Genomic DNA, 24,021 nt, shown 5'->3' with positions numbered 1-24,021 from the left:
CTTTGTCCCTGGTTTTTTTTCTCTTTTTTCCAGGTTTTTCTGTAAAAAAACGCTATAAAAGAGCAATTCCTCCCCACCCCCCCCGTTCCCATGGGAAGCACGGAAATCCCGCCGGGAACCCTTTGCCGGTGCTTACAAAGGAGCCCGCCACAGCCGAGTACAAAACCAGTGTTTATAGGGGAAAACCGAGGCTTCCAAAGGCTTGGATCCCAAAGTCTGGAGCGGGATAAGGGCACCCCCCCCCCCCCCGCCCCATTCCTCCCTTCGGGATGGGGCAGATCCCATGGGATGAGGGGACACAGAGCGGCTGCAGAGGGGCTTTTATTACGCTTGCCGGGCTCGGAGCATCCCTGCCCTGGGAAGCACCGGGATCCCCCCCCCACCCCCTGCTTGTGCCTTGGTTCCTAAGGGACAAACAGGGCCGGGGGGGCCGGGGGGCGCCGGGGGGCAGGAGCTGCTCAATCGCCCGGCTCCGGCTCCTCCGCTCCCTCGCCCGTGGTGGCGTTCTCGGCGTTCCTGGAGGCCTGCGGGGAGAAGGGCGCGGATGGGGAGCGCTTCCCACAGGGATGGGGAATCCCTTCCCATAGGGATGGGGAGCCCCTTCCATAAGGGGGAGGATGGGGAATCCCTTCCCATAGGGATGGGGAGCCCCTTCCATAAGGGTGAGGATGGGGAATCCCTTCCCATCGGGATGGGGAGCCCCTTCCATAAGGGGGAGGATGGGGAATCCCTTCCCGTAGGGATGGGGAGCCCCTTCCATAAGGGGGAGGATGGGGAATCCCTTCCCATAGGGATGGGGAGCACTTCCCCTAAGGATGGGGAATCCCCTCCCATAAGGATAGGGATGGGAAACCCTTCCCATAATGGTAAGGATGGGAACTCCCACAAGGATAGAGATGGGGAGCCCTTCCCGTAAGGATAGGAATGGGGAACGCTTCCCATAAGGGTAAGGATGGGGGAATCCCCTCCCATAAGGATAGGGAATCCCATAAGGATAAGGACAGGGAGCCCTTCCTATAAGGGGAGGGATGGGGAACCCTCCCCATAATGGTAAGGATGGGAACTCCCATAATAGGGATGGGGAATCCCTTCCCACAAGGACAGAGATGGGAAGCCCTTCCCAGGACAGGGATGGGGAACCCACAGGGCTTGGAGCAGCCCGGGCTAACGGGAGCTGCCCCTGCCCATGGCCGGAGCTGGGAGCTCCTTCCCACCCCCTTCCACGCTTCCAGGAAGCGGGAATCCTGCCCCACGCGCCCGTTACCTTCTTCTTCTTCTTCTTCTGGGTCTTGCGGCTGGCGGAGCTCTGGAGAAGGGCCTGGAGACAAGGAAGGGAATGAAAGGAGCCGGGAAGGGAAAGCTTTTCCTTTGCCATTCCCGGCTGGAAGCAGGGGAGCCTCTGGAGTGAGTCCGGAGGGGCAAGAGGATGAGCAGGGGCTGGAGCAGCTCCTTATGGAGCCATTGGGAACGTTCAGCCTGGAACGCTCCCGGCGTCCGAAGGGGGCTCCAGGGATGCTGGAGAGCAGGGAGAGGACAAGGGGGGGTGGATTCCAACTGCAACAGGGGGAGCCCAGGTGGGATCCGGGAGGGCGCTGGGACACGGGGCTGGGCTGAACGGAGCCGGTTTGGCTGCTCCATCCCTGGCAGCATCCCTATGGGACTGGGGCTGCCTCCAAGCTCCTTCCCAGCCCCATTCCATGGCTCCGTTCCCGGGAACTCGGCACCCACCTTGAGCTCCGCATCCTGCACCTCGAAGGTGGATCTGTAGAGGTCGGGCTCGAAGGGGCCTCCCGTTATCCGCATGGGGCCGTTGGGCATCAGGAGCACCGTGAACTTGAACTGCGCCACAAACTCCCCTGGGAGAGCGGGATTGGGATGGGGACGGCAGCCACATTCCCAACACCGAGCCCATCGCGTTGGAAGCAAGGAGCCCCCCCCCAGGGCGCTGCTCCGCCACCACAGCGTCAGCACTGCAGTGATCCATGAGGATGAATCCCGAGGGCTGGAATGTGGCTCGGCCGGCGCTCACCTTCCTTCTCATAGAGGACGTTGAAGGGCTGGAGCAGCTCGTGCTTGGCGCATTCCACCACTCCCATCCTGGCTTTCTTCTCATCCTCAAAGGCCCTGGGAAGCAGAGGGAGCTCAGCCCCTTCCCAAGCCACATCCCGGGATTCCAGCCCAGAGACCCCCATTCCCTCAGAGGGAAGCCTCCAGAGAGGGGGTTTAAGGTGGAACAGAGCCCATTGAGAGCGTGGTTGAGGCCGTCCCTTAGAACATGGCCTGGAATTGCCTCATCCCTCCCTCTGCTCCACTGGGAACCGATTCCCAGTTCCCAGGAAGGGACCAGGAAGGGATCAGGGAGGGAGCAGGAAAGGACCAGGGAGGGACCAGGAAGCACCAAGGAAGGACCAGGAAGGGACCAGGAAGCACCAAGGAAGGACCAGGAAGGGATGAGGCTGGGACCAGGAAGCACCAGGGAAGGACCAGGAAGGGATCAGGAAGGGAGCAGGAAGCGATCAGGGAGGCACCAGGAAAGGAACAGGAAGGGACCAAGGAGGGATCAGGAACCACCAGGAAGGGACCAAGGAGGGACCAAGAAAGCAGCAGGAAGGGATCAGGGAGGGATCAGGAAGCACCAGGAAGGGACCAAGGAAGGACCAAGGAGGGAGCAGGAAGGGACCGGGAATTCCCTGGGAATCCCCTTGGGAAGCAGCAGGCACCTGAGGGTGAAGGGCATGGTGTCGAAGCGCCGCTCCACCTCGCTGAAGAAGGCACGGGAGGTTTTCATCTTGAGGCCGTACTGCTTGGCTGGGTCCCGTTTGTAGATGGTCGTCCTCTGCCCCGCGTCCTTGGCCTGCGCACACGGCCCAGCTGATGCTTCCCCAGGCCGGGAATTGCCGCGGCATTCCCGGCGGGAACGGCAGGGATGGGGCGCCCGGCGCCGCGCTCACCTTCCCCTCCCCGCTGCTGACGAGGACGTCGACGGCATAAACCTCATGGACCTCAAATTCTGCCTTTTCGTGGTCCTTCCTGCATGGAAAACACCAGGATGGGAGGGACGGGAGGGGGAAAACACCCAAAGGATGGGGAAAACACCCCAAAATCCCCTCCACAGCCACAGGGCATCACCCAACGGCCTTGGAGCAGCCTGGGCTGTTGGGAAGCGTCCCTGTCCATGGATCCCATGGCTGGAAGCGGATCCAACCCAACCCATCCCTGGTTAAAGAGGCGCACAAAGGGCTCGGTGCCCCCATCCTGCCACGGTGCTGAGTGACCAGAAGCTGCTGGTGAACAGGAGCCCAATGCTGCTCCTGCCCAAGCGCGGCAGGGAAAGCTTCCGGTGCACCCTCATCCCATGGGATCAGAGCTGTGGAACACCATGGATGGCACCCGGACCCACGCAACGGGTTCAGTGCCAGGGCTCCGGCTCTGAGCATCCCTTGGGGCCGGCAGCTTCCAGGAAGCTGGAGAGGAACCAGGAGCGTTCCAAGGGGCAGGAAGGAGGTTCCTGGGATAGGAAGGAGCATTCCAGAGCCCCGGATCCAAGGTGCATCCCCTTTTTCCCTGCGTGATGCTCACTTTTGCTGGTCTGTGGGGTTCTGGATGATGGTTTTCTCGCCGTCGATGACGTGCTGCTTCAGCTGGTGGGACAGCATCCCTGGCACGAGAGGAGGCCGCAGCGCCCGTCAGGAGCCGCTTCCGTAAGGAACAGGCCCCACACCGGGAATGCCAACGGGATGCGATGGGATTGGAGGGGAACCCATTGCCCAGGGAGGGTTTGGGTCCGCGGATGCCTCCCCATCTCCTCCAGAGCACAAGAAGCAGGAAACACTGACACACACACACACCCCCCAAAGCCATCCCACCCACTGGAATGCTCCGGTGTTCCAAGAGGGGATTTTATGGGATTGGAAGGAATCTCCCACAGAATGGAGCCATTGTGGCTGCAAGAAGCCCCTGGACCAGGAGCTGGTCCTATTCCCAACGGGAGACTCCCCCAGCCTCCACGTGCTTCCCGGTGGGAATGGGATCTCACCTTCGATGGGGGTGCAGTGAAACGAGTGGGCTATTTTGTTCCAAGCCTCCGTCACTTGTGTGTTCTGCAGAGAAGACACAGGAAAAGCCATTGGGATGGGATGGGATGGGATGAAGGGAGGCGGTTGGGATGCTCCATCCCCGGCTGTGCCGGGTACCACTCACACCCTATGGAGGGTATCCCTGCCCACGGAACGGCGTGACCCCAAGCTGCTTCCCAACCCATCCCAGGGCTCCATCCCTGCTCCCGAGGCAGCGCTCACCTGGTTTCCAGGCTTCACCAAGCGCAGCGCGGCCTCGGCGCACAGATGGGCTGCTTTGATGACATCGGCTTTCCGGCCGGACACGGGCTTTTCCTGCAGGATAGGGAACGGGAGCGGGATTCAGGAGCCTTCCCTTCTGCATTCGGCACGCTGGAATCCCTCAACGCAAGGACCAAGGCGGGGGGACTCGGCTCCCATTGGGATTGGGAGCTGGGATGCTGCTCCCAAAGGACGGGAGCAGAGGAAGCGGCGGCAGGAAGGGTGCGGGCTGGGAATGCCGCAGGCAGGGATGGGAGCAGCCCCCCCTGCCCACCTTGGAGGCCTCGATGACGAAGCTGTGCGCCACGTTGGCGATGAAGCCGTCCACGTGCACCCCCAGGTCCCTGCAACACCAACGGGGGGGGTCAGGAAGCTCCGGGACGACTCCCAGCGGGAATCGCGTCCGGAAGCCCGGAGCTGCACTCACACTTTGACCAGGTCGCCGTCCTTGAGGATGTAATCCTGGTCGCTCTTCAGGGGGGAGAAGTGGCAGACGCAGTTATTGACCGAGACGCTGGTGGGGAAGGCGATGCCTGCGGGCGGGAAGGGGGCTCCCATCAATTCCTGCCGCATGGAAGGGCCCCAGCTCCAAGCCCTTGCCGTGGGCAGGGAGAGCTTCCAGTGGAGCAGCTCAGCTCCAAGCTGGCCTTGGCACTGCCAGGGATGCGGCATCCAAAGCTGCTCATTCCCAAGGCATTCCCTTCTCTTGACTGGGGTTGGGAACAGCAACTGGGGGAGCCCAGTGAGCCCTTTTGCTGCTCTCAACCCATCCCAACAGCAGCCATCACCGACGGAAGGGAACAAGCCTGAAATTCCCGTTGGAAAAGGCAAATTCCCATTGGGAAAGCCAAATAATTCCCATTGGGAAAGCCAAATAATTCCCGTTGGGAAAGCCAAATAATTCCCGTTGGGAAAGCCAAAGTCCTGTTGGGAAAGCCAAAGTCCTATTGGAAAAGCCAAATTCCTATTGGAAAAGCCAAAGTCCCGTTGGGAAAGCCAAATTCCCATTGAGAAAGCCAAAGTCCCATTGGAAAAGCCAAATTCCCGTTGGGAAAGCCAAAGTCCTATTGGAAAAGCCAAATTCCTATTGGAAAAGCCAAAGTCCCGTTGGGAAAGCCAAATTCCCATTGAGAAAGCCAAAGTCCCATTGGAAAAGCCAAATTCCCGTTGGGAAAGCCAAAGTTCCGTTGGGAAAGCCAAATAATTCCCGTTGGGAAAGCCAAAGTCCCGTTGGGAAAGCCAAAGTCCCGTTGGAAAAGCCAAAGTCCCGTTGGGAAAGCCAAAGTCCCATTGGAAAAGCCAAAGTCCCGTTGGGAAAGCCAAAGTCCCGTTGGGAAAGCCAAAGTCCCATTGGAAAAGCCAAAGTCCCGTTGGGAAAGCCAAAGTCCCATTGGGAAAGTCAAAGTCCCGTTGGGAAAGCCAAAGTCCCGTTGGGAAAGCCAAAGTCCCATTGGAAAAGCCAAAGTCCCGTTGGGAAAGCCAAAGTCCCGTTGGGAAAGCCAAAGTCCCGTTGGGAAAGCCAAAGTCCCGTTGGGAAAGCCAAAGTCCCGTTGGGAAAGCCAAAGTCCCGTTGGGAAAGCCTCACCTTTCTTCATCTCCTTTTCCTTCTTGAAGATCTTGCCAGTCTCTTCCATGATCATGGAATCTCCCTTCTCGCACAGGCCCAGCACCGAGGCGCCCGCGTTGGCCGCATCCAGCACCGCCCGCAGGACCCCTGGAGCCAAAGAGAGACGGAGGGGCTGGAGCAGGGATCGGGCTTCCCACTGGGAATGGGGGCCCTCCGGAATCCCGCCGCCATTCCCATTGGACTGCGCTGGGGCCGTCGAGCGAAGCGCGGCGGCATTCCCGATGGGAGAAGCCAGCGCTGCAGCAGGACGGGGTTCGGGCACGGCGCTGGGATGCAGCACAGCAAAGGGAGCGGGGCGGGAGGCTTCCAAAGCCGCCGCTTCTCCTCTTCCTCCTCTCTGCAGCTCCCAGAACATTCCCAAATCCCGGAATCCCGGCTCCACCAGGGCGCTTCCCCATCGGCCTCTGTTGGATCCAGCGCCAGGAGTTCCCACCTGGAGCCTGGGATGGACGGGATCTCAGATGCCTTCAATGGGGAGGATCTGGGAATGCTGGGAGGGAGCAGCCGGCACCGGGCGCTTCCATGGGGCATTCCAAGCCCTTCACACCCGGCAGCGCCTCGCTCCATAGGGACTCAAAGCATTCCAAAGCCACCGCAATTCCACGTTTCCCTTCCCGAGCACCCCCCCCCCCCCACCTCCCCATTCCAAACCGGTTCAGCCCTTCCCGAAGGGGGGAACGCGCTGCTCCGGAGCCGTTCCCATTGGGAAGCGCGCCTGGAGCGGCCAAGTCAGCAGGAATCCATGCGGGACACGCCGGGAGGAGCTCACCCAACCGGTCCCGGCGGCTGTCACCCCGCGGGGGGGGCGGAACGGGCCCCATGGGGCTCCACCAACGCCTATGGGGGCTATAGGGCTCTATGGGGCTGCCCCACGTGTGGCCCCCCCCCCCCCATTGGGGTCTATGGGGGGGGGGTGTTTCAAGCCCGGAACAAAGCCCCGGCCCCCCCGCCCCGGGCTCCTCCTCCCGCCGCCGGTGCACGTGGGGCGCGGAGGCCACGTGCGGGCAGCGGCGGCCGAGCGGGGCCTGCGGGTACCGGGGCCCCCCCTCAGCCCCCCCCCCACCTCCGTCCCAGGGGTCTCCGGTACAACCGAGCCCTTCCCGGTTAACGGAGGACGGGGAAGGGGGGGGCCGGGCCTCGCCTCCCGGCCCAGGCCCGCCCCGCTCCTCCTCGCGTGCCCCCGCTTCCCGGTGCCCCCCCCCCACAAGGCCCGGTCCCGGTGCGGCCTAGGCCCGGTCCCGCACTCACGGTTGGCGATGTCCCCCCCCATCTTGTACTTGGTCACCACCAGGTCCTCGGCGATCGTCAGCTCGGCCGCCTCCTCCTCGCCCGACATGGCCGGGGCCGCGGCCGCCTCCCTCCGTCCGTCCCCCCCCTCCCTCCCTCCCTCCCTCCCTCCCCGGTGCCCCCCGGTGCCGGGAGCGGAGCCGCCGCTGAGGAGACCCCGGGAGCGCGAGGAGCGCGCGGGCAGGGCAGGAGCGCGGGCTCCGCGCGGGGCACGCTGGGAACGCGAGTCCCCGCCCTCCCCCCGGCGGGAACTACAACTCCCGGCAGCCCCCGCGGCACGGCCGCCGGGACTACGGCTCCCACCGGGCATTGCCGGCTCTCGCGAGATCCAGCGCGGGGGATGCTGGGTAATGTAGTTCAAGAGCGCCTCCGCGGTCCCGTTACCCCCCCCCCAAAGCATCAGCGCCACTTTGGGGTCAATTCCTTTTGTCTTTATTCACCATTTACAAACAGAACCATCGCGGGGGGGGAGGGGGAGGTGTCCCCCGGTTCCTCCCCCCACCCCCCATTAAAACAACCCCAAAACGGGATCGCCGGGGGCGCATCCCATGGGGCGGGGGGGGGGGGGCACCCCCAAACCTTCCCTCTGCTTCCAACAGGGAATGGAGGAACCTGAGGATGAATCCGGGGTCCGGACCTTCGGTTGCGGGGGGGGGGCTCCTGGGGGTCCGGACCCAAACCACTCCCACCCCATTGCAGTGGATCAGGGAGGCCCCGGGGGTTCCGGACCCAAACTCCCCCCCATTGCAGTGGGTCAGGGCAGCCCCAGTGGGGTCCGCCCCCAACTCCCCCCCCATTGCAGTGGGTCAGGGCAGCCCCAGTGGGGTCCGGACCCAAACCCCCATTGCAGTGGGTCAGGGCAGCCCCAGTGGGGTCCGCCCCCAACTCCCCCCCATTGCAGTGGGTCAGGGCAGTCCGGGGGGTTCCGCCCCCGAACCCCCCATTGCAGTGGGTCAGGGCAGCCCGGGGGTTCCGCCCCCGAACCCCCCCATTGCAGTGGGTCAGGGCAGCCCGGGGAGGTCCGCCCCCAACTCCCCCCCATTGCAGTGGGTCAGGGCAGCCCCAGTGGGGTCCGCCCCCAACTCCCCCCCATTGCAGTGGGTCAGGGCAGCCCGGGGGTTCCGTCCCCAAACCCCCATTGCAGTGGGTCAGGGCAGCCCGGGGGTTCCGCCCCCAACTCCCCCCCATTGCAGTGGGTCAGGGCAGCCGGGGGAGGTCCGCCCCCAAACCCCCCATTGCAGTGGGTCAGGGCAGCCCGGGGAGGTCCGCCCCCAAACCCCCCATTGCAGTGGGTCAGGGCAGCCCGGGGGGGCCCGCCCCGCCCCCAAACCCCCCATTGCAGTGGGTCAGGGCAGCCGGGGGAGGTCCGCCCCCAAACCCCCCATTGCAGTGGGTCAGGGCATCGGGATGCCGGTACCCAGGAATCACGGCCGGGATCGGGAGCATCCCGCAGCCGGGGATCCTTCATATCCAATGTAAACAGTCCCGGGGGGGGGGGGGGGGGGGCCGGGATGCGGGGTCCGGTCCCTACGTCCGCTGCGGGTCCGCCTTGGCGAAGAGGCGGCTGTGCCAGTAATCGGGGTTATCGAAGGCGCAGTCCGAGGCCTCGAGGCTCCGCAGCGCTTTGCGAGAGGGCGCGGGGGGGCAGCGGCAGCCGGGGCAGCGCGGGGCCAGCACCGCCTCCATCTCCTCGTAGCCCTGCTCGTCCGGAGCCGGTACCGGAGCCGCCGGGCCCTGCCCCGCTCCCGGCCGCATGTCCGTGTACCCCGCGGTGCGCAGGGAGCGGCTGAGCCGCGGCTGCTTGTTCATGTACTCGTAATCTTCCTCCTCCTCATCCCCGTCCTCATCCTCATCCTGCCCCCGCAGCGGGGCCGGCTCCGCACCCACCTCCATGTACTCGTAACCCAGCTCCTCCAGGGACACCGCCCGCGGCCGCCGGTTCATGTACTCGTACTCCTCGTCCGGTGCCGGTACCGGGGGGTCCGGATCTGAGCGGGGACAAGGGGGCGGGGGGGGTAAAACATCCTCATCCCTTAAAGGTGACCCCCCCCACACACACAGTGCCCGCAATAACGGGGGGACTCCCTGCAGCCCTTATGGGACCCCTATGGATGGGACCCCATTGGGTTGGGACCCCCATAGGACAGGACCCCCATGGGTTGGGACCCCTATAGGGTGGAGGCCCCACAGGATGGGACCCCCACAGGACGGGACCCCCATAGGATGGGACCCCACTGGGTTGGGAACACCATAGGATGGAACCCACCTGGGATGGGAACCCACAAAGGACAGGACCCCCATAGGAAGGAACCCCCATAGATGGGACCCCCATGGAATGGAGCCCCCATAGGAAGGAACCCCCATAGATGGGACCCCCATGGAATGGATCCCCCATAGGAAGGAACCCCCATAGATGGGACCCCCATGGAATGGAGCCCCCATAGGAAGGAACCCCCATAGATGGGACCCCCATGGAATGGAGCCCCCATAGGAAGGAACCCCCATAGATGGGACCCCCATGGAATGGAGCCCCCATAGGAACCCCCATAGATGGGACCCCCATGGAATGGAGCCCCCATAGATGGGACCCCCACAGCCCCGGCCCCCCCCCCGTCTCACCGCCCCCGGGGCTGACGTAGCCGTTGTTGTCCTCGTCGGGGCCGGCGGGGGGGGGGCTCCGGGGCTGGCCCGGGTCCGCGCTGCCCCCCCGCGGGTGCCGGCTCCGCTGCAGGCTCCCGCCCCCCCCCGCCCCCTCCCCCGGTTCCGGCTCCGGCGGGGTCCGGCCCAGGGACCCCCCGCGGCTGCGGCGCATGGGGCGGCCCCCCCCGGGCTGCGGGAGGGGGGGCGGGGTCAGGGGGGGGGGCAGCGGGGCCCGGACCCCGCCCCCCCGGAGCCAGCGCTTCAGGGGCACCCCCAGACCCCCCCGTGCCCTCCCATGGCCACCTCACCCCCCATTGCCCCCATTGCCCCCCATGGCCACCCCTTTGCCCCCCCCAGCACCCCATTGTGTCCCCCATTGCCCCTCATGGCCACCCCCTTTGCCCCCCCCCAGCACCCCATTGTGTCCCCCATTGCCCCCCATGGCCACCCCTTTGCCCCCCCCCAGCACCCCATTGTGTCCCCCATTGCCCCCCATGGCCACCCCTTTGCCTCCCCCCAGCACCCCATTGTCCCTCCCATTGCCCCCCATGGCCACCCCCTTTGCCCCCCCCCAGCACCCCATTGTGTCCCCCATTGCCTCCTATGGCCACCCCCTTTGCCCCTCCCAGCACCCCATTCTGCCCCATTGCCCCCTATGGCCACCCCTTTTGGTCCCCCCCGGTACCTGGCGGCCGAGGCCGGGCTGGTCCATGGGGATGTACCCGGCGGGGGGACTGAGCAGGCTCGGGCTCTGTTGAGGGGGGGTTGTGACACCGAGTCCGGAGCCATGGGGCAGCCCCACAGCGGGACCCATGGCGGGGGGGGGGGGGGGGGGCTCACCCGGGCGCTGCTGCCCCGCGGGCGCTGCGGGGGGAGCCCGGAGCTGAGGCCGAAGCCGGGGCCGAGCTCCTCCCCCCCTTCCTCTTCCTCCTCCTCTCGTCCTCCTCCGGCCCCAGCGGCTCCGCCTCCTCCAGCTCCTTCTCGCTGAGCGCCGGCGGCTCCGCGGCCCCGCTCTCCTGCACCGGGACCGGGGGGGGTCAGCGGCTGCGGGCGCCGGGGGGTACCGGGGGTACCGCGGGTCCGGGCTCACCTTGATCACCAGGTAGCGGGGGGGGTCCCGCGCCATGCGGGTGAACTCGTTCGCCAGCTCCTTGAAGGTGGGGCGGATGTTCTCATCGATCATCCAGCCTGCGGGACAGAGCCCGCGGTGGGGCTGGGACGGGAGCCCGCGGTGGGGCTGGGACAGAGCCCACTGTGGGGCTGGGACGGGAGCCCGCGGTGGGGCTGAGGACGGGACCTCGCTGTGGGGTTGGGAGAGGAGCCCACTGTGGGGCTGGGGATGGGACATCACTATGGAGCTGGGGATGGGACCCCGCTATGGGGCTGGGTCAGGACTCCACTATGGGGCTGGGGGCAGGAGCTCACTATGGGGCTGGAGATGGGAGTCCACTATGGGGCTGGGAGCTCGCTATGGGGCTGGGGACGGGAGCCCACTATGGAGCTGGGTCGGGACCCTGCTATGGGGCCGGGACAGAGCCCACTGTGGGGCCGGGGCACTCACACTTCACCATGACCATGTAGACGTCGATGGTGCAGATGTGGGGCTGCGAGAGCCGCTCGCCCTTCTCCAGCAGATCGGGCACCTCGGCCAGGCGGATCCCGGCGTAGGGCTCCGCGCCGAAGGTCATCATCTCCCACAGCGTCACCCCTATGGGGCAGCGCCCGTCAGCCCCGTAGCGCTATGGGGGGACGCTGGGGTACGGGGGGGGCGGTGCTCACCGTAGCTCCAGACGTCGCTCTGGTGCGTGTACTTGCCAAAGTGGATGCTCTCCAGAGCCATCCATTTGATGGGGGTCTGTGGGGAGAGCGGGGATGTGGGGTTGGCCCACAGGGGCTATGGACGGGACAGGGCACCCATGGGTGATGGAAGGGACAGGGCACCCATGGGTGATGGAGGGGACAGGAAACCCTTGGGTGATGAAGGGGACAGGGCACCCATAGGTGATGGAGGGGACAGGGCACCCATGGGTGATGGAGGGGACAGGAAACCCTTGGGTGATGAAGCGGACAGGGCACCCATGGGTGATGGAGGGGACAGGAAACCCTTGGGTGATGAAGGGGACAGGGTACCCATGGGTGATGGAGGGGACAGGGCACCCATGGGTGATGGAGGGGACAGGAAACCCTTGGGTGATGAAGGGGACAGAGTACCCATGGGTGACGGAGGGGACAGGGCACCCATGGGTGATGCAGGAGGGGATGCAGGGGGTATGGAGGGGATGCTCTACAGCAAAGAGGGCGTGTGGGATGTGTTGGGCGCCCCATAGCACCAAGGGGTGGTCCGGGGGGTGCCCCACCTTGACCTCGTTGTAGAAATACTTCTTGTCGTCGGGGTAGAGCAGGTCGGCGATGCCGAAATCGGCCACTTGGGCCTGGCTGGGGGACTTGAGCAGGACGTTGCGGGCGGCCAGGTTGCGGTGAACCATGCGGTGCTCCTCCAGGTAATACATCCCCTGCGCGCGCCGGTTACCGGGGCGACGCCGGGGGGACCCCCCATTGGGGTATCAAGGGGGGGACATGGGCTCACCTTGGCCACCTGCACGCACCAGTTGAGCAGCAGCTGGGGGCTGAGGCTGCCGCGGTGCTTGCGCACGTACTCGAGCAGGGAGCCCAGCGGCAGCAGCTGCGTCACGAGCTGCAGGCGCGGGCCCGGGCACAGCCCCAGCAGCCGCACGATGTAGGCATGGTCCAGGCTGCCGATGGCCAGCATGTGCTGGGGGGAACAGGGTCAGCTCAGCCGGGACCACCCCCCCACCGTGCACCGGCATCCATAGGGATCCACGGGGATCACTCACGTCGGTGACGGCGTGGAAGGACTGCTGCCCGCTCCAGTCCTGGATCACCTTGATGCTCACCGGGATCTTGATGGAGTCGCCGTCGGGGATCCAGATGCCCTTTGGGGTGGGCACCGTGGTGAGGGCTGTGCCGGGTGCTGGTTGGGACCCCCCCCCCCATAGAGCAGCCCTCACCTTGTGCACGGTGCCGAACACGCCGGAGCCCAGCACCTTGAGGCGCTTCAGCTCCGACTCCTTGAAGATGCGGGCGAGCACCTTGTTGGCTTTTTCACTGGGGTCCAGCGGCTCCAGGCTCTGGGGGATGGAGGTGGGATAGGGGTGGGGACGGAGCAGGATGGGGATGGGAGCAGATGGGGATGGAGGTGATGGGGATGGAGGTGATGGGGATGTGGGTGATGGGGATGGGGGTGATGGGGATGGGGGTGATGGGGATGATGGGGATGGGGATGGGGGATGATGGGGATGCGGGTGATGGGGATGGGGGTGATGGGGATGGGGGATGATGGGGATGCGGGTGATGGGGATGCGGGTGATGGGGATGGGGGATGATGGGGATGGGGATGGGGGATGATGGGGATGCGGGGGATGGGGATGGGGGTGATGGGGATGATGGGGATGGGGATGGGGGATGATGGGGATGCGGGTGATGGGGATGGGGGTGATGGGGATGGGGGTGATGGGGATGCGGGTGATGGGGATGGGGGATGATGGGGATGATGGGGATGGGGATGGGGGATGATGGGGATGCGGGTGATGGGGATGGGGGTGATGGGGATGGGGGTGATGGGGATGCGGGTGATGGGGATGGGGGTGATGGGGATGCGGGTGATGGGGATGGGGGTGATGGGACCCCCCTGACCTCGCCCCTCTCCAGGTACCGCCTCATCGCCCTCTTCTTCTGGATCTTCTTCCCGCGCAGGTAGAGCAGCGCCAGGAGGACGCAGGAGCAGAGGAGGAAGAGGCCCCCGACCACCGTCACCGCGATCACCGTCGGTGCCTTCCTGCGGGGCCCGGGGCCGGGGCTCAGCTCCTGCCCCTTCCCGCACCCCCGTGCGGTGCAATAGAGCCCGGCAGGGAACAGCACCGAGCCCCGGCCCCCCCGCGGTACCTGGACACGGGCAGAGCCTCCCCCAGGCAGTCCCGCAGCAGCGGCCCCAGGCACCTGCAGGGATGGAGATGGGGGGGATGCAGGAGAGGGGGGGCGGATCCCGGGGTGCCCCCCCCTTCCCTCCCGGCCCCCGCCGCACCCCCGGGTGCAGTTCTCGTGGCAGGGCCGGCACTCGCGGCCGCCGTCCGGGTACTTGTAGATGGGGCCGCGCTCCCCCAGGACGCCGTCGGGGCAGGCCTCGACGCAGTGGGGGCCGTCGCGGTACCGGGCGCAGCGGGTGCAGGTGTCGGCGCCCTGCGGGGGGGGCACGAGGATGCGTCAGGAGGCACCGGCCCCCCCCCCGCTCCGTCCGGTACCGGGCCCGTTTTGAGCCCGTTCTGATCCCACCCCGAGCCCGTCCCGACCCCATTCCGAGCCGATCCCGGGCCCGTCCCGATCCCATCCCAAGCCTGTCCCGAGCTCGTCCTGAGCCCATCCCGTGCCCGTCCCGAGCCTTTCCCGAGCCTTTCCCGAGCTCGTCCTGAGCCCATCCCGAGCCCGCCCCGAGCCTTTCCCGAGCCTTTCCCGAGCCCGTCCCGAGCCTTTCCTGAGCCCATCCCGAGCCCATCCCGGGCCCATCCTGAACCTGCCCCGTCCTGCTCCGAGCCCGTCCCGATCCCATCCCGATCCCGCCCCGCCCCGCCCCGTCCCGCCCCGCCCGTACCGAGCCGTTGCAGGTGACGTTGCCCTCGATGCGCTCGCACTGGGGGTGGCACTCGAAGCATTCCCCCCCCTGCGCGAACTCCCGCGTCTCCCTGCGGGACAAGGGGGGGGTCAATGGAGCCCCATGGCCCTGACCGGGCCCCGCGGCCCCGGCTCCCCCCCCCCGGGCGCGAACCCCGGCTCACCCCTGCGTGAAGCGGCAGGAGGGGACGCAGACCCCGCGGCGGCTGAAGTGGCGGCAGGAGAGGCACTGAGCGGGGCCGGGGCCCCAGCAGCCCTCGGCGGAGCAGAGCGGGTCACAGACCTTGCCCTCTTGCTCTGCGGGCAGCCACAGGGGTGGGGGGACAGGGTCAGGCCGCGCATCCCCCATCGCCCATCCCTGCATCCCCATCACTGGTCCCCTTCTCCCTGCATCCCCATCACTTCCCATCCCTGGTCCCCCTGTCCATTCATTCCCATTGCTCTCATCCCTGCTGCCCCCGTCCCTGCATCCCCATCACCTCCTGTCCCTGCATCCCCATCCCCATCCCGGTGCCCCCGTCCCTGCATCCCCATCACCTCCTGTCCCTGCATGCCCCCGTCCCTGCATCCCCATCACCTCCTGTCCCTGCATCCCCATCCCCATCCCGGTGCCCCCGTCCCTGCATCCCCATCACCTCCTGTCCCTGCATCCCCATCACCTCCTGTCCCTGCATCCCCATCCCCATCCCAGTGCCCCCGTCCCTGCATCCCCATCACCTCCTGTCCCTGCATTCCCATCCCTCGTGCCCCCGTCCCTGCCCCCCCATCACCCCCTGTCCCTTCTCCCCATCCCCATCCTGGTGCCCCCGTCCCTGCCCCCCCATCACCCCCTGTCCCTTCTCCCCATCCCCATCCTGGTGCCCCCGTCCCTGCCCCCCCATCACCTCCTGTCCCTGCACCCCCATCACCTCCCGTCCCTTCTCCCCGTCCCCATCCCAGTGCCCCCGTCCCTGCACCCCATCACCTCCCGTCCCTGCACCCCATCACCTCCCGTCCCTGCACCCCCATCACCTCCCGTCCCTTCTCCCCATCCCCATCCCGGTGCCCCCGTCCCTGCATCCCCATCACCTCCTGTCCCTGCATCCCCATCCCCATCCCAGTGCCCCCGTCCCTGCCCCCCCATCACCTCCCGTCCCTGCACCCCATCACCTCCCGTCCCTTCTCCCCATCCCCATCCCCATCACCTCCCGTCCCTTCTCCCCATCCCCATCCCGGTGCCCCCGTCCCTGCATCCCCATCCCGGTGCCCCCGTCCCTGCATCCCCATCCCGGTGCCCCCGTCCCTGCCCCCCCATCACCTCCCGTCCCTTCTCCCCATCCCCATCCCGGTGCCCCCGTCCCTGCATCCCCATCCCGGTGCCCCCGTCCCTGCATCCCCATCACCTCCTGTCCCTGCATCCCCATCACCTCCTGTCCCTTCTCCCCATCCCCATCCCAGTGCCCCCATCCCTGCACCCCATCACCTCCCGTCCCTGCACCCCATCACCTCCCGTCCCTTCTCCCCATCCCCATCCCCATCACCTCCCGTCCCTGCACCCCATCACCTCCCGTCCCTTCTCCCCATCCCCATCCCCATCACCTCCCGTCCCTGCACCCCATCACCTCCCGTCCCTTCTCCCCATCCCCATGCCGGTGCCCCCTCCCTGCCGCACTCACGGCACTTGCTGCGGGGTTTGTTGTTGCGGATGTCGAGGTCTGAGCGGCGCCGGCTCAGGGCCGCCCATTGCACGGTGTGCAGGTAGCAGAGCCGCCGGTTCTCGGTGATGTAGACCCGGCCCGCGCTCACCTCCCGCAGCGAGCGCAGCCCCAGCGAGGTCACGTTCTCATTCTTCATGATCAGCAGCGAGAAGCCCCGGCTGCGGGGAGGGCGGCGGGGCTGGGGGGGGCTGCGGCGGGGACCGGGCAGCCCCAAAGCCGGGGGGGCAGGGACCGGGATGGGAGGTGATGGGGGGGTGCGGGGACGGGGGGTGATGGGGGACGCAGGGACGGGGGCATGCAGGGACAGGAGGTGATGGGGGGATGCGGGGACAGAGGGGACCAGGGATGGGGAGTGATGGGGGGACACAGGGATAGGAGATGAAGAGGGGATGCAGGGACAGGGAAGGATGGAGGGATGCAGGGACAGAGGGGACCAGGAATGGGGAGTGATGGGGGGACACAGGGATAGGAGATGAAGAGGGGATGCAGGGACAGGGAAGGATGGGGGGATGCGGGGACAGAGGGGACCAGGAATGGGGAGTGATGGGGGGGGGCTACAGGAATGGGGAATGAGAGGGGGACACAGGGATAGAGGGATGGGACAAAAGGGGGGATGCAGAGATGGGAGATGATGGGGGACGCAGGGACGGGGGCATGCAGGGACAGGAGGTGATGGGGGGATGCGGGGACAGAGGGGACCAGGGATGGGGAGTGATGGGGGGACACAGGGATAGGAGATGAAGAGGGGATGCAGGGACAGGGAAGGATGGAGGGATGCAGGGACAGAGGGGACCAGGAATGGGGAGTGATGGGGGGACACAGGGATAGGAGATGAAGAGGGGATGCAGGGACAGGGAAGGATGGAGGGATGCAGGGACAGAGGGGACCAGGAATAGGGAGTGATGGGGGGGGGGCTACACGAATGGGGAATGATGGGGGGACACAGGGATGGAGCAAAAGGGGGGATGCAGAGATGGGAGATGATGGGGGACACGGGGACAGTGGGATGCAGGGGCAGGGGGATGCAGGGATTGAGGATGACGAGGGGTACACAGGGACAGTGGGATGCAGGGACAGGAGATGCTGTGGATGCCGGGATGGGGGCTGCAGGGACGGGGGCTGCAGGGGACACAGGGGCACAGGGAGGTGCCGAAGGGGACCCAGGGCACTGCGAAGAGCGGGGCCGGGCTCTCACTTGTAGAGGCTCCGTCCCCCGATGGTGACGAGGTTGGAGAAGACGCTGAAGTTGTGCATGTGCTTGGGCCAGGACTGGATGTTCAGGTACCCTGCAGGGGGGGTCCGGGGGGGGTCAGGGTGTCCCGAGGGGGGGGGGGGGCGGTCCGGGGGTGCCCCCATCCCCGCTCTCACCCGTGATCTCCCGCACGGTGCGGAACACGTTCAGCTTCTCAGGGTCCAGCGCGGAGATGTTGCGCCAGGGATCCCTATGGAGCCAGAGCATCAGCGGGGCCCGGAGGGGGGGGGCAACAGCACCGGACCCCCCCCACACCCCACCCCACCCCGCTCACCCCTCGAGGCCGGTGATGAGGAAATCGAGGTTGCCCAGGATCTTGGTGCAGTTTATGAAGGTGTCGATGTTGCTCGAGTCCACGGTTTGGTACCTGCTGCCGGCGCCGGTGCCCTCGCAGGCTGCGGGGAGGGGGGGGGACACGGACACGATGATGCTGAGCACCCCATTGGGACCCGCAGCCCCCCCAAACCCCGAGCCCCCCCCTCACCCCGTACCCTTGGGGCACAGCCCCGAGCAGGGCTCGCACATCTTGAGCCCGTTCTTCTCCACCTCCATCTTGTCATTGGGGCAGGCGCGGACGCAGGAGCTTTGGTCCACGACGAAGTTGTCTGGGGGGAGACCCCGAGGTCAGAGCCCCCATCCCCACTGAGCCCCCCCCATTCCTGACCCCCCCCGCCCCCGGCGCAGCTCACGGGGGCAGCTCCGGACGCAGATGCCCCCGTACTGGTACTTGGTGTCGGGGTTGGGCTCCAGCTGGAACGTCAGCTTGTTGTAGATGAGCGGCTGCGGGCAGAGCGGGACGCAGGCGCCGCTGTCGTTGAAGTGCCGGCAGGCCTGCGGGAGGCGACGGGGATGGGCACGGAGGCGGGGATGGCTCCCAGGGGACACGGGGATGGGTACGGGGGAGGGAGGACACCTCCCTCTGCCCCTCGGGGACAGCATCGCCCCCCACAGCTGCCCTGGGAGGGGGCAGACACAGGCAGGGATGGATGGACCCATGGATGGATGGATGCAGGGCTGGATGGACACAGGCACAGGGATGGATGGACCCAGGGATGGATGGATGGATGCAGGGATGGATGTACCCAGGGATGGATGGATGGATGCAGGGATGGATGGATGGATGCAGGGACGGATGGACCCAGGGATGAATGGATGGATGCAGGGATGGATGGACCCAGGGATGGATGGATGGATGCAGGGACGGATGGAACCAGGGATGAATGGATGGATGCAGGGACGGATGGACCCAGGGATGAATGGATGGATGCAGGGATGGATGGACCCAGGGATGGATGGATGGATGCAGGGACAGATGGAACCAGGGATGAATGGATGGATGCAGGGATGGATGCAGGGATGGATGGATGCAGGGATGGATGGACCCAGGGATGGATGGATGGATGCAGGGCTGGATGGATGCAGGGACGGATGGACCCAGGGATGGATGGATGGATGCAGGGCTGGATGGATGCAGGGATGGATGGACCCAGGGATGGATGGATGGATGCAGGGATGGATGGACCCAGGGATGGATGGATGGATGCAGGGATGGATGGATGCAGGGATGGATGGACCCAGGGATGGATGGATGGATGCAGGGCTGGATGGATGCAGGGCTGGATGGATGCAGGGATGGATGGATGGATGCAGGGCTGGATGGATGCAGGGATGGATGGATGCAGGGATGGATGGACCCAGGGATGGATGGATGGATGCAGGGATGGATGGATGCAGGGATGGATGGACCCAGGGATGGATGGATGGATGCAGGGCTGGATGGATGCAGGGCTGGATGGATGCAGGGCTGGATGGATGGATGCAGGGATGGATGGATGCAGGGATGGATGGATGCAAGGATGGATGGACCCAGGGATGGATGGATGGATGCAGGGATGGATGGATGGATGCAGGGCTGGATGGATGCAGGGATGGATGGATGGATGCAGGGATGGATGGATGGATGCAGGGATGGATGGACCCAGGGATGGATGGATGGATGCAGGGATGGATGGATGCAGGACAGACACAGGGCTGGATGCAGGGCTGGGTGAGCCCACGGATGCAGACACTTGGGCCCCGCGGGGCGCACGTACGAAGCAGTGGGTCTGCAGGGGGCCCGTGCACCCCCCCGCGCACTCCTCGTGGCAGCACTCGTTGGGCGCCCGCCCGAAGCAGCGCCCGTTGCATTGCGGGGCGCAAATCGTCTTGGTCACTGCGGGGGGGGCAGGGGGTGAGGCCGAGGCCAGCCCTGACCCCCCCATCCCATCGCCCCCCCGGTACCCACGTTTCTGGCAGTCCTCGGGGCCGGGTCCCCAGCAGTGGCCGCCGCAGCTCTCGTGGCAGGGGGGGCCTGGGGTGGGGGGGGCAGAATGGGGTCACCCCAGGGCCGGGGGGGGGGGGGGGCACAGCAGCATCGCCCCCGAGGCCGGGGGTGCCCCCCCCACGCACAGGCCTTGCCGTTGTCGCCCACGATGGGCTGGCGCCGTGGGTCCCGCAGGATGTCCTCCCACTGCACCGTGTCCACGTGGCAGAGCTGCGCGTTCTTCTCGATGTAAACCCCCCCGGCCAGGATCTCTGTGGGGCAACGGGGACATGGGGGGCAATGGGGGCAACGGGGCAAAGGGGACCATGGGGACAACGGGGCCATGAGGGGAATGGGGGCAATGGTGGACAATGGAGGCACTGGGGACCAGGGGGCAATGGGGGATAATGGGGACCATGGGGGATAATGGGGACTATGGGGACAACAGGGCCATGGGGGCAATAGGGGACAATGGAGGCACTGGGGACCATGGGGGCCATGGAATGCACAAGGGGTAGCACTGCTTCGGGTGAGGACCACGGGACAGTACCACTCCAGGATGGGGACCATGGGACCTGCAGGGTCAGCACAGCCTCGTGGTGACACCGCTCTGGGATGGGGACCAGGACACAGAGGGGACAGCATCGCTCTGGATGGGGACCAGGGGCATGGAAGGATCCGGGATGGATGGAGGGATGCAGCCCGGTGCAAGCACCAGGATGTGGCTACCCTGGGATGGGGACCGCAGCATCACCTCCCTGAGGGATGGGGACCGGGATGGGGACCGCAGCATCACCTCCCTGAGGGATGGGGACCGGGATGGGGACCGCAGCATCACCTCCCTGAGGGATGGGGACCGGGATGGGGACCGCAGCATCACCTCCCTGAGGGATGGGGACCGCAGCATCGCCCCGGGCTGGCACCACCAGGGGATGGGGACCGGGGTGGGGGGGGACGGACGGCACCAGGACCGGGGGGGGCTGTGTGTGGGGGGTACCTGTGAGCTGGTTGAGGCCGAGCTGCCGCAGCGCGTGGGTGCTGTTGGGGTTGTAGTTGAGCAGCACGAAGAGCGCAAACTGCTCCTCGTAGAACTGGGTCCCGCGGATCACGCGCAGGTTCCGCAGCGGCAGCGCCGCGAACACGTTCATGGCGATCAGGATGTAGCCCGTGACCTCCCGGATGGTCTGCGGCAGGGGCACAGCACCCCCGGCGTCACCCGGGGGCCACATCCTGCGCACCCTCCCTTCCCCGTGCCCCCCCCAGCACCGCACCTGCAGGAAGGACAGGTCCTGCGTGTGGTCGATGAGGACGATCTCCAGGTTGCCCAGCACCACCTCGCAGTTGTTGTACATCTTGTGCAGGGTCTGGTACTGGTGCTGAGCGTCCCCGGTCACGCTCAGCCCGTTCAGGGTCCCCGCACACACTGCGGGCACAGCGGCGTCCCTCAACTGCGGCCACGGCCCCCCCTTGAGCCCATGTCCCCTCCTTGATGTTCATGTGCCCCCTTGATGTCAATGTCCCCCCATTGATGTCCATGTTCCCGTTGATGTCCATGTCCCCCCACCGATGTCTGTGTCCCTAATGGTGCCCATGTCCCCCCCTTGATGTCCATGCCCCCAATGGTGCCCATGTCCCCCCCTTTGATATCCATGCCCCCCTTGATGTCCATGCCCCCATTGATGTCCATATCCCCCCCCTTGATGTCCATGCTCCCCTTGATGTCCATGCCCCCAATGGTGTCCATGTCCCCTTATTGACGTCCATGTTCCCCCCTTGATGTCCATGTCCACCCCCTTGATGTCCATGCCCCCAATGGTGTCCATGTCCCCTTATTGACATCCATGTTCCCCCCTTGATGTCCATGTCCACCCCCTTGATGTCCATGTCCCTCCCTTATTAACGTAAATGTCCCCCCATTAATGTCCACATCCCCCAATGATGTCCATGTCCCCCCCGATGTCCATGTCCTCTAATTGATGTCCATGCCCCCATTGATGCCCATGTCCCCCCATTGACATCCATGTCCCCCCCTGATGTCCATGCCCCCACTGATGTCCACATCCCCCCATTGATGTCCACATCCCCCCATTGATGTCCATGCCCCCATTGATGTCCACATCCCCCCATTGATGCCCACGTCCCCCAACGGTGTCCATGTCCCCTGTGATGTCCATGCCCCACTGATGTCCACATCCCCCCATTGATGTCCATGCCCCCATTGATGTCCACATCCCCCCATTGATGTCCATGTCCCCCCCACTGATGTCCACATCCCCCCATTGATGTCCATGCCCCCATTGATGTCCATGTCCCCCCATTGATGTCCATGTCCCCCCTGATGTCCATCCCCCCATTGATGTCCACATCCCCCCATTGACGTCCATGTCCCCCCCGATGTCCATCCCCCCACTGATGTCCACATCCCCCCATTGATGTCCACGTCCCCCAATGGTGTCCCCGTCCCCCCCATCCCTGCCCCCGCCCCCCCACTGCCGCACCCCCTCCCTGTCCCGTCTCCCCCCCCCGCCCTCCGCAGCAGCGCCCCCGCCCGGGGCTCTCGGTGCCGGTGCCCGAACCGGCCGGGCGAGCCTTGCGCAAGGCGGCCGCGGGCCCGGCCCCGCTCCCAGCGCCCCCGACGCCGGACTTCGGCCCCGGCCCCGCCTCGGTGCCCGGAGCCGGGGCTGGGGCTGGGGCCGGGGGGGACCCCGGGGCCGTCGGGGGGGGCGCGGACAGAGGCGCTTTGTGCGCGGGGCCCCCTCCCCGCCGCCGCACAAAGGGGCGATTGTGGAGAACGGGGCACGGGGGGGGGCGCGGAGCCCCCCGGGACCCCCGGGGCACAGCGGGGTGCGGGGCCCCCCCCAGACGTGAGTCAGGGCCCGGCGCGGGGGGGCCGCGGCGGTAAAAGGCGGCTTTGTGCTGCCCCAGCGCGGGGGCACGGAAGGGGCCCGAGCCCCCCCCCCCGCAGGGAACGGGCAGCGCGGGGCACGCAGGGGAAGGGGCGAGCCCCCCCCGCCCGCCGCGGCAGCGATGGGAAGGGAAGGGAAGGAAGGGGCTATATAAAGGTCCCAGCTGCGCTCTGGAATGGCCCCAGCCCCGACGGGCCGGGGATGGGCGCGGGTTGGGGGTGGCTTGGAACGAGGGGGGGGTGTGGGGGGGCTGCAACCTCAAAGGATTCATTTGGGGACCCCCGCAAAGCCGCTGGGGGTTGGGGGGGGGGGAAAGTGGGGGGCAGGACCCAGCCCTATGGGACCCCCATGAGCCATTAACAGCGGCTCAACCGCTCCCGCGGCCACAGCGGGGGCCGGGGGGTGCGGGTCGGGTCTTTGGGGTGCACCTGCCCGCGGGGGGGTGCAGAGCGCTCCCCCCCCCCATCCCGGCCTCGCCGCCGCCGCGTTATCAGCGCGGGGCCCCGCTGGCAGCTCCGCAGCCGCCGCTATCGCCCGCGTGCCCCCGGCCCCCGCTGCCAGGAATAGAACCGGGACCCGCGGGGGGGCCTCGGGCGGGGGGGGGGGGCCCAAAGCGGGCTCCGAGCGGGGGCAGCGGGGCCGGGAGCGCCCCCCCCCCCCCCCCCGCGGTTCGGAACAAACTCGGGGCGAAGCCGCCGTTTCCGGGACCTTCCCCCCCCCCCCCCCCCCCCCGACGGGACCCCGGGGCTCCGGGGGGGGCGCAGGTGCCGCTGTGGGGGGGGAGCCGAGCCCCGGTCCCGGTCGCAGCCCGGGGGGGCTCCGCTGGTGCCGGTCCCCACCGGGGCGCGGTTGGAGGGGAGGGAGCGGCGGGGGCCGGGATCGCACCCTTGGCCCCCCCCGCTGCCGGTGCCGGTGCCGGTGCTCACCTGCCTGCGCGGAGCCGGGCGCGGGGGCGCGGAGCAGCAGCAGCGGCAGCAGCGGCAGGAGCCGGTACCGGTACCGGGGCCGCTCCATCGCGGCTCGCAGCGGGGCCCCGCGGTCGCGGCGTGCCCGGGCGCGGCGGGGGGAATGCACCTGGCGCGGGGCCGTCGGGGCGGGGAGGACGAGGCGGGGCCCCCCCGGGCAGAGCGGAGCGAGCCCCGCCCGCCGCGCCCCGGGACGGCCCCCCCCAACCCGGCCCCGCCTCCATCAGGTGCAACCGGTGCCGCGGCCGCCCCATAGCCCCGGGGGGGGTCCAGCCCCCTCCAGTGCAGGGGCAGCGCCGGGATGGGGGTCACAGAGCCCCAC

At 66.9% G+C, this 24,021-nt stretch overlaps 2 protein-coding genes across 2 annotated transcripts; both read right to left on the bottom strand.

Annotated features, from left to right (window-relative positions):
• Positions 1-440: 440 nt before the first annotated feature.
• Positions 441-7,372, bottom strand: PA2G4 (proliferation-associated 2G4). The gene is made up of 13 exons (XM_061444160.1): positions 7,213-7,372; positions 5,923-6,051; positions 4,765-4,870; positions 4,612-4,681; positions 4,299-4,391; positions 4,037-4,100; positions 3,580-3,658; positions 2,952-3,030; positions 2,721-2,854; positions 2,030-2,124; positions 1,729-1,856; positions 1,265-1,318; positions 441-524 (listed from the first exon to the last, which is right to left on the bottom strand). Exons 1-13 carry the CDS (start codon positions 7,298-7,300, stop codon positions 459-461), a joined length of 1,185 nt encoding a protein of 394 aa, XP_061300144.1. The 5' UTR covers positions 7,301-7,372; the 3' UTR covers positions 441-458.
• Positions 7,373-8,712: 1,340 nt separating this feature from the next.
• ERBB3 (erb-b2 receptor tyrosine kinase 3) lies at positions 8,713-23,785 on the bottom strand. Its single transcript, XM_061444163.1, is given in 29 exon segments — positions 8,713-9,239; positions 9,871-10,081; positions 10,577-10,642; positions 10,732-10,842; positions 10,845-10,907; positions 10,982-11,079; positions 11,453-11,599; positions 11,671-11,746; positions 12,249-12,404; positions 12,479-12,664; positions 12,747-12,845; positions 12,921-13,040; positions 13,606-13,747; positions 13,855-13,908; positions 13,994-14,148; positions 14,558-14,648; positions 14,742-14,874; positions 16,233-16,432; positions 17,470-17,560; positions 17,643-17,716; positions 17,801-17,921; positions 18,018-18,131; positions 18,216-18,357; positions 19,620-19,738; positions 19,811-19,876; positions 19,975-20,100; positions 20,826-21,012; positions 21,100-21,251; positions 23,661-23,785. Coding segments are annotated over 29 exon segments (3,849 nt in total). The 5' UTR covers positions 23,749-23,785; the 3' UTR covers positions 8,713-8,778.
• Positions 23,786-24,021: the final 236 nt, after the last annotated feature.

Source organism: Pezoporus flaviventris, unplaced genomic scaffold (genome assembly GCF_033815535.1).
Source record: "Pezoporus flaviventris isolate CSIRO_AGI_PZ_B2104156 unplaced genomic scaffold, CSIRO_AGI_Pfla_v1 ptg000717l, whole genome shotgun sequence".
Lineage (NCBI taxonomy): Eukaryota > Metazoa > Chordata > Aves > Psittaciformes > Psittacidae > Pezoporus > Pezoporus flaviventris.
Note: the sequence above shows the minus strand (reverse complement) of the source record. Positions and strands in the feature narration are given on the sequence as shown.